General features: G+C 38.0%; 1 protein-coding gene across 5 annotated transcripts in view; it reads right to left on the bottom strand.

Annotated features, from left to right (window-relative positions):
* Positions 1-601: 601 nt before the first annotated feature.
* Positions 602-17,330, bottom strand: part of UNKL (unk like zinc finger) — a 147,178-nt gene continuing 130,449 nt past the window's right edge. For all 5 annotated transcript variants that reach the window (XM_089769358.1, XM_089769357.1, XM_075899990.2 and 2 more), the window contains 4 exons: positions 16,305-16,535; positions 15,119-15,321; positions 11,872-12,126; positions 602-4,732 (listed from right to left, as the gene is read on the bottom strand). In XM_089769358.1, coding sequence (XP_089625484.1) covers positions 4,577-4,732; positions 11,872-12,126; positions 15,119-15,321; positions 16,305-16,535 — 845 coding nt within the window. In that variant the 3' untranslated portion in view covers positions 602-4,576. The remainder of the gene's footprint in view (positions 4,733-11,871; positions 12,127-15,118; positions 15,322-16,304; positions 16,536-17,330) is intronic.

Below are 17,330 nucleotides of genomic sequence, written 5' to 3'. Positions count from 1 at the left end.
TCTATCAGGGATGGTTTAGACGGTTTTTGGTCCTGCCATGCGGGCAGGGGACTGGACTCGATGACCTCTCGAGGTCCCTTCCAGTCCTAGTATTCTATGATTCTATGGTGCCAGACGCATCGCCATGGATGATGGGCGATAGCATTTGGGAATGTTACTTTTCACAATAAAAGACAGTGGAAAATTTAGAGACAACCTGGGGTGAGCTTTCTCATGAAAAAAACTGGTCAAATAGAAGATATTACCTGACCCATCTTGTCTCGCTAATATCTTGGAACTGATATGACTAAAGTTACACTGCATACAACCCAGGAAAATTTGAAACATAGTATCACCACTAATCTCTGGTATTCAAGTCAGTCATTTTGATAATTTTAAGCACTGGGTTTCCTTTGGAGACAGGCAAGTCTAATCACAATGCTAGAAATGATGTGACCTAATTCTAGAAGAATATGATTCCACAATACAGAATTCCTGGAAATACTGATTAACAAAAAGACCTCACTAAGTAAAATCTTTCCAATATCATATGTATACATCTTTTACAATATAATGAAAGACCTCAAACACCAATTGCCTACAAACACAGTAAGCTAAGCAATAAAGATCAAAATTTTTAATTTAATATCGATAATAAAAATAATTCCATGAATTCTGTAAACAATTGCATAAATGCTATATATAGTGTAAAAAAGGTTTTAACAAATGTTAACAATAACTACAAGTAAATGATTATGCATTATAAATACTTTCTCAGTTAAGAACATTTCTATTCACAATACCATTTCTTGTTATACACTCAGAACATTAATGGGTTCCATAAATTAAAGTGAAAATTCCATATCCATTTAAGGTCTTATGTCAACCACAGTTACACAAATATATTGTGACAATAAAAATATTAATATTAATATTTAACATTAGGATATTTTGAATAGCAATACATAACAAAACATGTTTTTAATAATCTGCTATTAAAAAGATTAATTTTAACAAACCCATAAGATGAAGTTTGGGATCTGAATTTAACAAAACTTTCTGTTAAATTACAATTCTTGACTTTAAAACCCTGAGAAACTGTAATTTTCACCTATGACACACAGGTCATTATGAGAAGTTAATGGCATTCACATACAAAAAGTATTATACTTTTCTGTAAACTTACATGATAGCCTGACCAAGTTATTTCAAACTCAAGAATGAAACTATTACATTAGTGTATTTTACCTTTATATAATTTGCTCATCTGACATATTACAATATTATATTCTCTCTCAAATATATATTTTAGTGCATCTAGATAGTATTTGCATCACCAGGACAAAAATTCACAAATGTAAATATATTCCTTTTAATTTTTTTAATTAAAGTAGAATTGTTAATTTATGCTCCATATATTTCATTATCCTGGATTTAGAAATACCACTATAAAGGTGTATCCAATCATTCTTAATTTATAAGTAGCTTAAGTTAACCTGTAAAAAGCTAATAATACCTTGCTTATAATTCTGTAGGGAAAGGGCTTATTGGAAAATAATTATAGCATACTAAATGTGGTTCATGTAACTACCTAACCATATTTGGATAAGGGAACAAATAACAAGCAGTTCACTCTAAGAATTTCACTCATAGGTAACATTTCTTTGGTCTATCTTCTTCCTTCAAGATTCAAATTTAGAACTGTCCAAAAACCAACTCAGCTGTTCTCAGGATAAAATTAATTTTTACACACAGCTATGTAATCATTCTCAACATTAATTATGTCACATACAAACCTAACAAATGGTAAAGTTTACCCAATAATTAGTTGAGTTTATCTAAAAAGACAATATGTGCAAACTGTGTACATTAATTTGACAATTTGCTCTGTTTTTTATGTTAAAACTTGTTTCTAAATCAAAAAGCATCAACCAGAGATTTAAAAAAACCTCCTATTATTACAAAAAGTAAAGACCAAAGAAAAGATCCTAGAATGACACACAAATGCACAATAATATATAACTATAAACTGTGGCAGTAGCACAAAGATATTTAAACATTTCTTAATGAAATGAATATTGACACACATGACCACATTTCAATCTAATTTGGATTTATTTCACTAAAATCTAGAAAGAATATTAGTTAACTCTGGTAGCAAAGAGATAGAAAATGTAATAAACCACTGTCTTATAACAGCTGCATGTTCTAAAACATTTAAAATAATTTAATTCTACAATACATCCGTTTCTAATTTGGTCACTGATAAAAATTTCTTACCCACTCAATTTATTTTAGTCAAAAAAATGTTCAAAAAAACCCTTCTTTGGCAAAGACTATACTAGTGTAGAAGTCCATTAATACTCACAGCAAAGCTTAGTGATTAAAGTATCACTTAAAATAAACCTAAACTTGTTCTACTTCTATGATAAAAGAAAATATTTTTTCAGGTAAGAGAAACATATTGCTGAAAATGAAATTATAGTAAAAAAGTTCACAATTATGTGAAAAATGTATCAGGACATACAATGAAACATAACTTTAAAGCCTGTTTAAAAATGTTCTTCAGTTATCTTCAGACTATTGTACTTGTAAATAACTTTTTAAGAGCTCCTGTTCAAAATGTAAATCATTTATAGGTTTTATGTTCCCTCCCTCACTCTCAAAAGATCTAGTCCAAAGTTCACATAATTCAATGTAGGCACACTGACTTAAGGTGGGCTTGGATCGGTCTCTGAATTCTTTAAACACTAATGCAAATCTCAGAGATATTTTTTCAAGATAATAAATACAATTTACAACATACAGTAAAAGCTTTGTGACCCAGCACACTGTTAAATGGAAAGCACTATCAACCAGCACTGACCCCAGCTGTTTAAGAAAGTTTGAATTTAACAGAGTGCCAGATGGGCTGCTGGCCCCACTACTGGGGAGAAAGCTTCCTTTTCCCCTAGAAAGGAGCCAGCAAGGGCTGCTTTGATTTCAAGTACATTCAGTTAACCAGCAAACGCTGTTTCCCCTGAGTGCCAGATAACAAATCTTTCACTGTATCTTGTTTCTATTTCAACATATCTGAACAAACTTCAGAAATAATTAAACTATGCTAGTCATATGAATGAACTTCTTGTGCATTAATGTATTAATTAATAGGAATATGCACATATTTAACACAGTGGTAGGTCATTTGGATGTAATTGTGTCATACCTTAAGTTGTACTTGTGTCCTACCTGTATTTATCAGGACAGAAAAGTAACACCACAGGTAATTCTTCCTACAAGAACAGTTAACTTTAAGGAAAGTAACAAGAGACAGTGTTAAGATACAATAATTAACTTCTCTTATATTGTGTACTCCTAACCATCAGCATTAAATATGGACATCAATAACTTTAAAAAAGATCATTACAAGAAAGCACCATTATCTAATAAAATATTGAAATAAATTCAGAGCTAAAACCAAAGGTGTATTGTATTTATGTAAAACAAAACCTACTATCTTTCATCCATTACAAAGTATTATTTTGAGAATTATCCAATTGTCCTGTACAGAATTAGGTGGTACAAACTATTTGCAAACTCTTTTGCAATTGTATTAGGTGCAAGACACAGGCACTTGGTAAAATTGGATATGGATTATATCAATTAATGATAGGTCATCAAATAGATTAGGAGTTATACAAATGTTTTCACCAATACTACAAAAATCCAATTTGGGCAATGTGCAAAAACATAGTTTTGTTTAAGAAAACTGGTTTGTTTCACAAAATAAAAGAGTATTTGAATACTTACTCATGTATGTCTCTTTCAACCTCTCTCTCTGCTAGTATACTTATAAATGTTATTAGCCTGCAGTTGACAAACTATAAAAATTCTAGGCAAGTTCTCATTTTTATGTAACTATTCATTTAGTAAGTACTAAAGCAAAAAATGAAATTTACCATACATATTCACCATACTATGATTTAACAGTAAAACTGATATAAATATTTTAAGTTCACAGTACACACACAAGACATCATACCACATATTAAAAAAATAGCCATTAAAAACCTAGAAAGTAGGTTAAAGCAATTTATCATCTCTAGCAAAAAAAGTGAAGTGCTTTTACAGGAATTAAATTTCTTCAAATAACCAAGTAAACAGTAGTGTTAGACTGCTTCAAAAATACTGGCACCGGATTACAACACACCATAAATATGGTGAAGGGTAAGGTCCTCTCATCAACAAATATTGTATTTACATAATGTTAGTGGGATACACAGGCATAAATCCCCCATTCAGCACTGTGAGTACCCACCTGTAAGAAGTGATTATGCTGTAAGTGAACCTGAGTAGCTTGTGCACCAGGAATGTAAGTGGAAAACTGAAAAGAGTAGGTAGGGAAAAAATAACCATGGAACTTTAGAATGTCATTAATAAAATTCAGTACATAATGTCAGCCAGACAACACTTCCTGTAGTAAAAACAACTAAAATATCATACAAGGTCAAAACAGAAATCAGTCTAGTATTAATACATGGAATACAATTCTTATATAAAATGCCAGAACATAAAATAGCTTTAGTTCATTAACATAATTATAAGAACCATTACTTTGTCACCATTTCTTTTTTTTTGTCTTGCAGCAAGGACATTTTTGTTGTTTAGCTGCACAGTGTTCACAAAGTACGTAATGTTGACATGGCTGCAGGATTACAGTACGGTCACGTTCTTGGCATACAATACACTTATTTGAATGACGTTGGAAAATTACCTGTAAAAAGAAAATTGCTCTCAATAAAAATCCCAATGTGTAATGTTTCTCAGAGGATCCTGTATTATTTGATTATCAATATTTACTTCAATGATACCTAAGAATCTTTTATTGGTGAAATTAATGGCTAGTTCAAGCACCAGAACATCATAAACAGAACTAAGAATAGCCCATAAAGCTATAATGTATTCAGAATGGAACACAAGTGCAAAACAAACTGCAGCTCAAATTTTCCCCAGAAACACCAAAACCTAGATGAGTGATGCCAACTTAAACTCAGATCAGGTCTATGCTATAGATTTGTTGGTATAACTATGTCACTCAAGATGTGAAAAACCCACATCCCTGGGCAACGTAGTTATACTGATCTAACCACACCCTACAAATAGTCCTATGTTGACAGAAGAGCTTCTCCTGTTCCTGTAACTACAGGTTGAACCTCTCTAGTCCAGAATTCTCTGGCCTGGACACATCCGTTGTCCAGAATGATTTTCGTTAGCCAGATGTTTACTTTTCATGTGTGCGGCCAAGTTTCTCACAGTCACAAAGTTTGTTTACAAATACCAATCCTTCCTCTTAGTCCAGAATTCTCTGGCCTGGAAACATTCACTGTCCAAAATTATTTTAGTTAGCCAGATGTCCTCTTTTCATGGCTGTGGCCAAGTTTCCCACGGTCCCATAAAGTTTACAGCCACCAGTCCTAGCTTTCAGTGTTCTGTACTGTTATTTAGCTCTAATTCACCCCTAAATGTCGTCTAACATCTCAGTAAGAAGTGGCAGTGTCAATAATGCTGTTAGACAATACTGTCCTCCCATGGTCCGGAAAATTCTCTGGTTCGGAACTGGTCAGGCTCTGAGGGTGTCGAACTAGACAGGTTCAACCTGTACTGTCTCTTGTGGACTTGGATTAACTACACTGATGGGAGATGCTCTCTGAAGCCTGGTCTATGCTGTGTGGAAATGTTGAAGTAAGGTACACAATTCCAGCTACATAAATTACATAGCTGGAGTCAATGTATCTTAAATCCCTGTCCACAAAGTGGGACGTCAATGGGAGCAAATGCTCCCATCAGCTTCCCTTAAGTCTTTGCAAGAAGTAGGAATACCAGTGCCAATGGGGGCACTCTTTGAGTGCGATCTAGCAGGTCTATACTACACCTGCTAAATCAAACCCTGGAAGATCGACTGTGGCAGCATCGATTTTCTGGGTACTGTAGATGTGCCCTCATTGGCACAGGAGTGTCTTCACTAGAGCTGCACTGCTATACTGCTGTACATGAAAACAAGCTCTAAAACAGAGAACTGAACATCAGTCCTTTTGAGACATTCATAGAATCCTAAAATCTTAGGGCTGGAAAAGACCTCAGGAGGTCATCGAGTCCAGCCCCCTGCCCAAAGCAGAACCAACCCCAACTCTATCGTCCCAGCCAGTTATGGTGGTCTGTCACTGTGAACACTAACAATTCCTTCTGGTATATTTCCTCACAAGGCAAATAATTTGCATCAGTCAGAGTGGGAGACTTCCCAGGTATACTTCATTCAGTAAAAATCTACTGAAGACTCGTGAAAGCTGTTATTTAGGCAAATATGTTTGCTACAGCTCAAAAGGATAAAAAATTAAATCTTTGACCTAAATGTTCTATAGAACTCCAATTGTCTTCGATATCACTACGCTGATTGCAGATCATCATCATAACAAGTTGAGCTGTGATCCTGAACTTGGGGAAGAGTATGCTTACGAGCCACTGTATTTATAATCTTTTGGTCTTGATTATCAAGTACTGCTAACCCATAGAGAGCACTCTAAGAACAATACTCTTCTTCCTCAAAACCCTCTGGAAACTTTGCTTCCATTAACATCCGATACAACACCATAAAAACCCCTCTTATCTAGCTTTTACGAGTACTGGCATGTTTTGCTGAACTTGTCTTCTCCTTCCACTCAGCCTCTGGCAATTGAAGGTTTAGGGACAACTGGAGTATTGGGTTGCATTCCTGTCCATGCTGGCTAATAGCCATTTATGGACCTATCCTCAATAATTTTTTAGCCCAATTATGCTCTTGACCTTCACATCCCATGGAATGAATTCCACAAGTTGGCAATAAATATACACTTCCTTATTCATTTCCATGGCACCATTTGTGATTTATAGACCGCTATCAAACCGTCCCCCCAAACTCATCTCTTTTCTAAGATGAATAGTCCCAGTCTTTTTAATCTCGCCTCCTATGGAAGCTGTCCTTGAATGTTTTTGGTTGCCTTTTTCTTTAGCTTTTTCCAGTTCTTACATATCTTTTTTGAGATGGGGAAACCAGAAGTAATCCAGGTGTGAGCATACCATGAATATATATAATGGAATGATATTTTCATATTATTAAGGTTAAGAGTCTGTCACAAGTATTTTTAGTAAAAGTCAGGGGCAGGTTATGGACAATAAATAAAGCATTCACAGAAGCCTATAATCTGTTTGCGACTTTTACCAAAAATGTCCTGTAGGGGCAGGGACTAACAATTTGAGTGCTGCCAGGGTCTGACCTCCAGCAACTGATCAAACCCCATCAGAGCTCCTGTCCCAAAGGGAATGACCAACCCTAAGCTGCTACTTTAGCCACTGACTGCAATTGACAGTCCTGCCACTGAGAAAGAAGTCATGGAGATCCCAGAAAGACAAGGAATCAATGACTTTTGTTATAGAATCATACCCTTACTTATTATCTATTCCTTTCTCCCCTTCCCTTCTCCTATTTATTTTGAGTTTTCATATCCCCTACTCATAACTCTGGTCATCTGAAGAAGTGGGCTGTGCCCACGAAAACTCATGATACTATCTACATGTTTTGTTAGTCTATAAAGTGCTACCAGACCATTTGTTGTTTTTTTCCTAATAGTGTTAGGTTTTTTTTTAGGTGATGCCGATATTTAAAAAGGGCTCTAGACGTGATCCTGGCAATTACAGACCAGTAAATCTAATGTCAGTACCGGAGAAATTAATTGAAACTATAGTAAAGAATAAAATTGTCAGACATACAGATGGACATAATTTGTTGGGGAAAGTAAACATGGTTTCTGTAAAGGGAAATCATACCTTTACTAATCTGCTAGGCTATGTCTACACTAGTGGACTGGTGCAAGAAGTCTTGCGCAAGAAGACATCCACACTGCCATGTCTGAGATGTGTTTTTGCACAAGAGCGCCCATGGCAGTATGGACGCTCTCTTGCGCATGAAAGCACCAATGGCCATTTTAGCCATAGGGCTTTTTTGCACAAGAGCGCCCATGGCAGTATGGACGCTCTCTTGCGCATGAAAGCACCAATGGCCATTTTAGCCATAGGGCTTTCTTGCACAAGAAACCCCTGCGGCGCGTCCACACTGCCCTCTTGCACAAGAGCTGTTGCGCAAGAGAGCTTACACTTGTAAGAAAAGAGCATAGCTCTTGCACAAGAAAGGGTGGGCTGTGTGGATGCTCTGCGGGTTCTTGCGCAAGAAAGGCCGTACTTGTGAAAGAACCCACCAGTGTAGATATAGCCCTAGATTCTTGGGGGGGGGGGTTACTAACATGTGGACAAGGGGGATCCAGTGGATAGGGTATACTTAGATTTCTAAAAAGCCTTTCAGAAGGTCCCTCACCAAAGGCTTGTAAAGTAAGTTGTCATGGGATAAGAGGGAAGGTCATTTCGTGGACTGATAACTGGTTAAAAGACAGGAAACAAAGGGTAGGAATACATGGTAAGTTTTCAGAGTGGGGAGAGAGGTAAACTAGTGGGATCCCCCAAGGGTCTGCCCTGGGATCAATCCTATTCAACTTATTTATAAATGATCTAGAGAAAGGGGTAAACAGTGAAGTGGCAAAATTTGCAGATTATACCAAATTGCTCAAGATAATTAAGACCAAAGCAGACTGTGAAGAACTTCACAAAGATCTCACAAAAATACATGATTGGGCAGCAAAATGGCAATTTAATGTGGATAAATGTAAAGTAATGCACATTGGAAAAATAATCCTCACTATACATACAATATGATGGGGACTCATTTGGCAACAACTACTCAAGATCTTGGAGTCATTGTGCATAGTTCTTTGAAAACATACATTCAGTGAGCAGCAGCAATCAAAAAAGCTAATAGAATGTTAAGAATCATTAAAAAAGGGCTAGAGAATGAGACAGCAAATATCTTATTGCCTCTATATAAAACCATAGTACACCCACACTTTGAATACTGCGTCTAGATGTGGTCACCTCATCTCAAAAAAGATATATTGGCATTGAAAAAGGTTCAGAAAAAGGCAACAAAAATTATTAGGGGTTTGGAACGGGTCCCATATGAAGAAAGATTAAGATTAAGGTGACTTGGACTTTTCAGCTGAGAAAAGAGGAGACTAAGGGGGATATGATAGAGGTCTTATTCCCACAATCTAAGAACTAGGGGTCACCAAATGAAATTAATAGGCAGCAGGTTTAAAACAAACAATAGGAATTTTTTCTTCATTCAGCGCAGTCAATCTCTCCAATTCCTTGCCAGAGGACACGGTAAAGGCTAGGACTTTAATGGGGTTCAAAAAATTGCTAGATAGATTCATGGAGGTTAGGTCCATTAATGGCTATTAGTCAGGATGGGTAGAAATGATGTCCCTAGCCTCTGTTTATCTGGAAATGGGTGACAGTGGAGGGATCACATGAGGATTACCTGTTGTGTTCCCTCCCTCTGGGGAATCTGGTATTGGCTACTGTCAGAAGACAGCATACTGGGCTAGATGAACCGTTGGTCTGACCCAGTATGGCCGTTCTTATGGCTTTTTTTTTTTTTTTTTTTTTAACTGCTGCTGCACATTGAGCAGATGTTTTTAGAGAGCTATCCATAGTTCAAATATCCATGGATCCAAGATCTCTTTTTTGAGTGGTAATAGATATTTTAGATCCTATCATGTTGTATGCACAGTTGTGATTATGTTTTCCAATGCCCATTACTTTGTACTTAACACTGAATTTTACCTGCCATTTTGTAACCCAGTTAGTTTACTGAAATCCCTTTGAAACTCTTCACTGTCAGCTTTGGACTTAACTATCTTGAGTAATTTTAAGTTGTCTGCAAATTTTGTCACCTTACTGTTCACCTTGGCTACGTCTAGACTGGCATGATTTTCCGCAAATGCTTTCAACGGAAAAGTTTTTCTGTTAAAAGCATTTGCGGAAAAGAGCGTCTAGATTGGCACGGATGCTTTTCCGCGAAAGCACTTTTTGCGGAAAAGCGTCCGTGCCAATCTAGACGCGGTTTTGCACAAGAAAGCCCTGGTCGCCATTTTTGCAATTGGGGCTTTTTTGCGCAAAACAATACCGCGTTGTCTACACTGGCCCTCTTGCGCAAAAGTATTTGCGCAAGAGGGCTTTTGCCTGAACGGGAGCAGCATAGCATTTCCGCAAGAACGCTGACAATCTTACATGAGATCGTCAGTTTTCTTGCGGAAATTCAAGCGGCCAGTGTAGACAGCTGGCAAGTTTTTCCGCAAAAGCAGCTGCTTTTGTGGAAAAACTTGCCAGTCTAGATGCAGCCCTTGTGTGCCAGATCATTTATGAATACATTTAACAGCACAGGTCCAGGTACAGGCTGAATCCCCTTAGATTAAAAGAATTCTAAATTATTGAAAAAGGAAATCATGCCTCACCAAAAGCTGTGCAGACTCTTTCCCATGTCATGTTTACCTACCGTATTTTCCAGCGTATAGGGCGACTAGGCGTATAAGATGACCCCCTAATTTTTTAATTAAAAGATAGGGTTTCATCTTATACCCCAGTGCCCCTCTGCCTCCTTTGCTCCCGGTGTCCCTGGTCTGCTGGAGACGGTCCCCAGCAGACCAGAGGCACCGGGAGCAAAGCCGCGGAGGGGCTCCGGCGGGGGGGCAGCCCAGGCACGCCTGGGATGCCCCGCCGCCGGCTTCCCCTGAGGCTTTCAAAGCCGCGGAGGGGCTCGGGCGGGGGGGCAGCCCAGGCGCTTTGCAAAGCCTCGGGGGAAGCCGGCGGCGGGGCATCCCAGGCGCGCCTGGGATGTATACCCGGCATACAAGACGACCCCTGATTTTTGGGGGATGGTTTTTAACATCAGAGGTCGTCTTGTACGCCGGAATATACGGTATGTGTTCGCTAATTTTGTTTTTTTACTATTGTTTCAATCAATTTGCCTTGTTATATCTCCATACTCAGTACATTTTCTTTTATTGTCAAATTTTTTAGAGCAGTCACATTCATGAAGACAGTGGTTAACTCAGATTTATGTTTTTCTGAAATTTCAGTGCTAGGGAATTCAAAGGGGATAAAATACATATATAAAACTTTTGTTTAGATTTTTTTAGAACATTTTAAGAGCAAGTCTGAAATTGTGCTCTGGCTGTCATAGCCTCTGTTCAGCTGAGCATTTCATCAAAAAACTTCAATGGTCTCTTTAGTAACATGGTGTAAAAATGGGAAGTTAGTTACAGCAGTCTGGAAAAAAAGGTTGGTATGTTCTGTTTTCTCAGACATGAAGGAGGTTACCACAGACTTGCAGCAGAAAGACTGCATCTTTAAAATGTAATCATCATCTGTGATTAGGCCATTTTCATATTGCTAAATAACAGATTGTGTAAGCCAATTTCTAAAAATAAGCCTCTAATTTTTCACCCATAATCAATTATGAGATCATACCAAGAGAGATCAGAAATGAACTAAACTAACCTCATAGATAATACTGAAAAGGAAAGCAACTCCTTGTTTTAAAATTATATCTACTTTACCATCACTAGCTGCCCATCTCACTTCTTTCTCCCTAGTATTAGTTTCTAAACAGGACACTTCACTACAAACTTTCCAGATATTTAAAGCTCTTTATTTACATAGCTGCTCTTTAGTGCATTGTATTTAAAAGCATGTTTTAATCTGTTTTTTCACACTGAAAGATATCAGAAGTTGCTTGCCACTCTTGTCACAGCTGAGCACCAAAGTTAAAAAAAAAAATCAGTTGGACTGAGGAAATTCCAACTATGGCATATTTCAGACCAAAATATTATTTATATTTAACACTATATTAGTTTGAAATGAAACACTGATTCAGCATCTTTTATAATACTGTTTAACTGACAATATCCACAGTCCAGACACACTTACCTCATCTACTGTTTCTAAATCTGAATGCAGTTGATTTTGTAAAGAATGAAGCTTTGGTAATGGTATTTTTTCTATATCGCCATAACTTTTCATATGAAGTACGGTAGTGGATAGACACACATCAAATTGTTCCTGCAGCTTTTTCAATTTATTTTCTAAGTCTTCTTTTTTCCGAAGAGCTAGTTTTTTGTCAGCATCCGCCACTCTAGCACGTTCCTTTGCCTCTTGAGCCTCTTTTTGCCATGCATCACATGCCTGGGACAAAAACATTTGCAGAAAGTTATACAAGTATTTTGTAAACTATAAAAGCCCTCAAGGTACATCCAATACATCCCTTCATCTACATTATCTTACTGTCACCATCTCTTTCTCTTACTCCCCCTACCCATTGTTTATCACTTCTTTTTATTTTTTGTCTTAACCTAGATTTTAAACAACACCATATATACTTCTCTGTAAGTCTCTATGCATATTTATGGAGCTGTATAAATAAAAATATGAATAGTTCACTTCATAATTGGATGACAAAAGTTAGTTACAGCAGTCTGGAAACTCAAAATATAGTAAAACTAATATATTTAATTACCTCTTAACAACAGAAAAATCTACATCTGCTGTGTCCAGAGCAAATATGCTAGGAAAAGGGAAGAAAAAAAAGCCCTTTACTACCTTAATGGAGCAAGTAATTAAGGAATTCATCTGCAAACATCTGGAAGATAGTAAGATGATAGGTAACAGGCAGCATGGATTTGTAAAGAACAAATCATGTCAAACCAATCTGATAGCTTTATTTGATAAGATATCTAAGGGGGAAGCAGTGGATGTGGTATAGCTAGTCTTCAATAAAGCACTGGATATGGTCTCACATGACCTTCTTATCAATAAACTAAGGAAATACAACCTAGATGAGGCCACTATCAAGTGGGTTCATAACTGGTTGAATAACCATTCTCAGAGACTAGTTATTAATGGTTCACAGTCATGCTGAAAGGGCATAACAAGTGGGGTTCTGCAGGGGTCTGTTTTGGAACCTGTTCTGTTCAATATCTTCCTCAACTATTTATATATTAGCATACAGAGTATGCTTGTTAAGGTTGCAGATGATAGCAAGCTGGGAGGTGCTTCAAGTGCTTTAGAGGACAGGGTCATAATTCAAAATGATTTAGACAAACTGGAGAAATGGGCTGAAGTAAACAGGATGAAGTTTAATGAAGACAAGTACAAAGTACTCCACTTAGGAAGGAACAATCAGTGTCACACATGCAGAATGGGAAGCGACTGTCTAGGAACGAGTATTACAGAAAGGTATCAAGGGGTCTTAGTGGACTACAACCTAAATATGAGTCAACAGTGTTGATGCTGTTGCAAAAAAAGTAAACATGATTCTGGGATGCATTAATAGGAGTGTTGTGAGCAAAACACGAGAAGTTATTCTTCCACTCTACTCTGCACTGCTTAGGCCTCAATTGGAGTATTGTGTCCTGTTCTGGGTATATTTCAAGAAAGAAGTAGAGAAATTGTAGAAGATCCAGAGAACAACAACAAAAATGATTAAAGATCTAGAAAACATGACCTATGAGGGAAGACTGAAAGAACTGGGCTTGTTTAGTTTATAAACAGGAAGATTGAGAGGGGACATGATCGCAGTTTTCAAGTACCTAAAAGGATTGTATAAGGAGGGAGAAAAATTGTTCTATTTGACTTCTGGTGCTGGGAGAAGAAACAATGGGAGTACACTGCAGCAAGGAAGGTTTAGGCTGGACATTAGGGAATACTTCTTGTCAGGGTGGTTAAACACTAGAATACATTGTATAGGGAAGTTGTGGAATTTTCATCACTGGATATATTTAAGAACAGGTTGGTTAGACATCTATCAGGCATAATCTAGATGGTGCTTGGTCCTGCCATGAAGGCAGTGGTGGACTTGATGATCTCTCAAGGTCTCTTCCCAGTTCCAGTATTCTATGACTCTATGATACCTACCCCTAAATGCACCCATGGAGAAGCCAGGCAGATGTTTACACTATGCTATAGAGACAGCTAAAATGTCCAGCTATGCCTTATGGCTGGACCATGTACTAGTAGTGGCCAACCTAACTCCACTCCCGCTTGCTACTGACATCCTGAAACAAGTATTGGAGGGTAGACATGCCACCAGTTGCTGAAACGGCTGCAGAGGCAACTATTAAACATACTCCCTTGTGGTAGGGTGACTGCCCCACACTGGCTGGAGGGAGTTAAAGAAGGATGGAGGGAGCCTGTGCATAGCCCGGGCCCATCAGGAAAAGGCTTTTAAAGCGGCAACCAGAGGGTGGCTTGCTAAGCCAGCCCTGTATAAAAGGAGCTGTTCAGCAGAGAGTGAACAGTTAGGCCCTGAGTAGGGAAGGTGCAGGACCTGATTCCCAGAGAAGACACCATTGGATGAGCAGGGCTGGGCAGGCTCAGGGGGCTACAGAGGGAGGCTCCCACCTGATCCCTGCCAGGCTGCTGGCTTTGCTATAAGAGCCAAGAGGGTGCAAAGGGTCACAGGGGAAGTGGCTCAGGGAACTAGAGACAGTAAAAGGGAGTAGAAGAGGGCAGGACAAGGCTTCCACCAGAGGGGTAGATGAGTGGGACCCAGATGAGCGGGTGGGTCTGAATCCCTCTCTTACCGATTGCACCACACCTTGCCACTGAGGTGAGGCCAATATAGATTATGGCCTGCCCCTGAGGTAAGAGATTAGACCTTGAAGGCCGCAGTGGCAGCAGAGACACAGGACTGCTGATATCTCCCCAGAAGGGGGCAAGAGATCACTCTAGTAGGCACTACTGGAGGGCAGTGTCCCAAAGAGGACACCATGACCTGGGAAAACGCGGGTCTGGAGTGAGAACATGGAGCAAAGATACGTGAGACACCACCAGAAGGTGATGCCCTCCGGAGTAAGAACTAATTTCCTGGAACAACCAGCGGGTTGCTAAAGCTATTCTGTCTGTGTCTGCCTATAAAAGCAGAATGATATAAGGCAAGTAACAAGTTGGCTCTCTCATATTTGGCTGCTACTGATCAGTTTTCTTCATGCCTCCAGCATAATTAAGACATGCAAAGTCAAAATTCAGCATTAATAATTTGGTAAAATGGAATAAACCCCCTAAATTCAAATTACAATGAAAGATACCTTCGAAAAAATAAAGACAATTAGAAGGCAATTTTATTAAAAGTTCTTCAGAAAAGAAACGTTATAATTCAGTGTCACCATTATTTCTATACCTCCTTTACTTGTTGCCAAGAATCTTGCCACTGTTTTATTTTTCGATTGGTGTCATCAAGTTCCTGTCTAATGAGAGCTAATTCATTTCCACTGGTATTTGAGTTTGTTGAGGGCATAGTACCACTGTTCAATATTGAGGATGGAGTAGGAGAGAAACTCCCAGTTATGAAGTCCCAAATGCTCCCAGTAACACCATTTAAACCTGCCAAACATAGGACACACAAAAATAAACATGTTGCACATCTCTAATAAAATGTACTACAGGGGGAGCTAGACAATTAGATAAAAGCACTAAGCAGACAGTTATATTTTTTTAGCTGCAAGATATGTAATAATGTTTACACCTATGTTCAGAGATGCAACATTAAGCAAAATATTTTAAAAAATATTTAGAGCATTCCACCAACCTCATTATGTGTGGGTTTTTGTTTGCTGCCACACAAAGCACAGCCTGAAATATGAACAGGAAGACTAGAATCTGTTTCTAGTCCAAAAAGTAGTTGTTGCCTGCAAAATTTCATATTTTCAGCTCAGCTCTCTCTCATTCTTTGCTATGAGTATAAGTCACACTATTTTTTATAGCAAGAACACTCACAAATAAAGTGACAAGTGCCCTCTTTTCTCTTTCAAATCCCTCTTTAAAACTATTTCAGGAATGCTTTATTCCTTCCTCCATTGCAAATCATCTCTCCTCACTTTCCATTCCCTGAACTTTGTTCTACATGGGTATGTCTACACTTTCCCCCTAGTTTGAACTAGGGAGGCTAATGTAGGCATTCGAAGTTGCAAATGAAGCCCGGGATTTAAATATCCCGGGCTTTATTTGCATCTGCCCATCCGGGCGCCATTTTTAAATCCCCTTAGTCAGAACTAACTGCCCGCGGCTACACGCGGCAGTCAAACGTTAACTTGAACTAAGTCCTTAGTTCAAGTTAACTGTTACACCTCATTCCCTCCCTATTTCAAACTAGGGGGCTAGTGTACACATACCCAATCATATATTTGTTTTTCTGATACATCTTAGATAGGAAGCACTTTGAGGCATTAATGTCTTATACTGTTCATTGGTTTCCAGATGAGAGATCACAACAGGAAAGGTATACAGACTTCAGCTGAAAATCTGTTTGACTTGTCATGTACTCCTTTTCTACAATATACAAAGAATTATCCATTCCTATGACTTACCTAAAGAGTTATGAGAAGAGGCTGAAGTGCCTAACATACTATGTTCTGATTTCAAAGGCTGAATCTGCTGTTGGTGAGGAGCTGTAGTAGATGAAATAAAAGACTGAGACAGCGACTGTGAAAGAGAACTAAGTGGAGAGGTTGAAAGGGAAGATGATGAATGTAAACATGAGGAACGAGCAACAGAACCTGGAATATTGACAGGAGCTGAACTTCCCAGTAACCTTTGACCTGTACAAAAAAAAATAGAGTCACTAAGCAACCCTAGGAAAAGGTTAATAAATTTTACTGCTTTTGTAAACAACTTGTATTACATATAAATGTAGACACTATACACATTCAATCCCATTGAAGAGACACTCAGACCATCTCTGAAACACGCACAAGAAGTACCTGAGATAAAAGGAAATTTAGCCCTGTGAAGAATTATTTCAGTCAAAATCTGAACAAGACTAGAAGGCTTCATGCACCACATTTCCAGAAAGCCTTCCAAACAAAGACATTCCAAGTATTTTACAGTACAAGCAAACATTATAGGATACAAAGATTGTAAAACCTGGATTTTTAACACCAAGTTGTCAGAGCTAATGTAAAGGTGATACTAGTTATTTTGGGAATCAAGCTATGACAGATCACAAGATGTCCACACAGTAACGCCACTGTATCATGTGCGTCGTTACTATCCTTCCAGTCTCTCTTCAGTTTTATTCTTCTCCCCTCTAAAATATACTCTCCCATGCAGTCCCTTCCCTTTTCAAAATCTTAGGCGTCTGTCAAATAAGTATTAACAAAGACACATAACGTAAAATATTGTTAATCTCTCTTTAACAACAATTAATGCAATTAACTGATAGGAAAAATTGTGTCTGATCTCTATCATTCTGATTTTATTACATTCCATTATCTACATTTTCTTGCACATTTGAGTATGTCTTACCATCTGCAAAGCACCTAGAGTTCTTTTTTTGTCTCTGTAAATTATCCTACTGTTGTGGTTCAGAAGCCTTTTCTTTCTGTATGGTCAAG

The sequence above is a fragment of the Pelodiscus sinensis genome, chromosome 15 (genome assembly GCF_052426305.1).
Source record: "Pelodiscus sinensis isolate ZL-2025 chromosome 15, ASM5242630v1, whole genome shotgun sequence".
NCBI lineage: Eukaryota > Metazoa > Chordata > Testudines > Trionychidae > Pelodiscus > Pelodiscus sinensis.
Note: the sequence above shows the minus strand (reverse complement) of the source record. Positions and strands in the feature narration are given on the sequence as shown.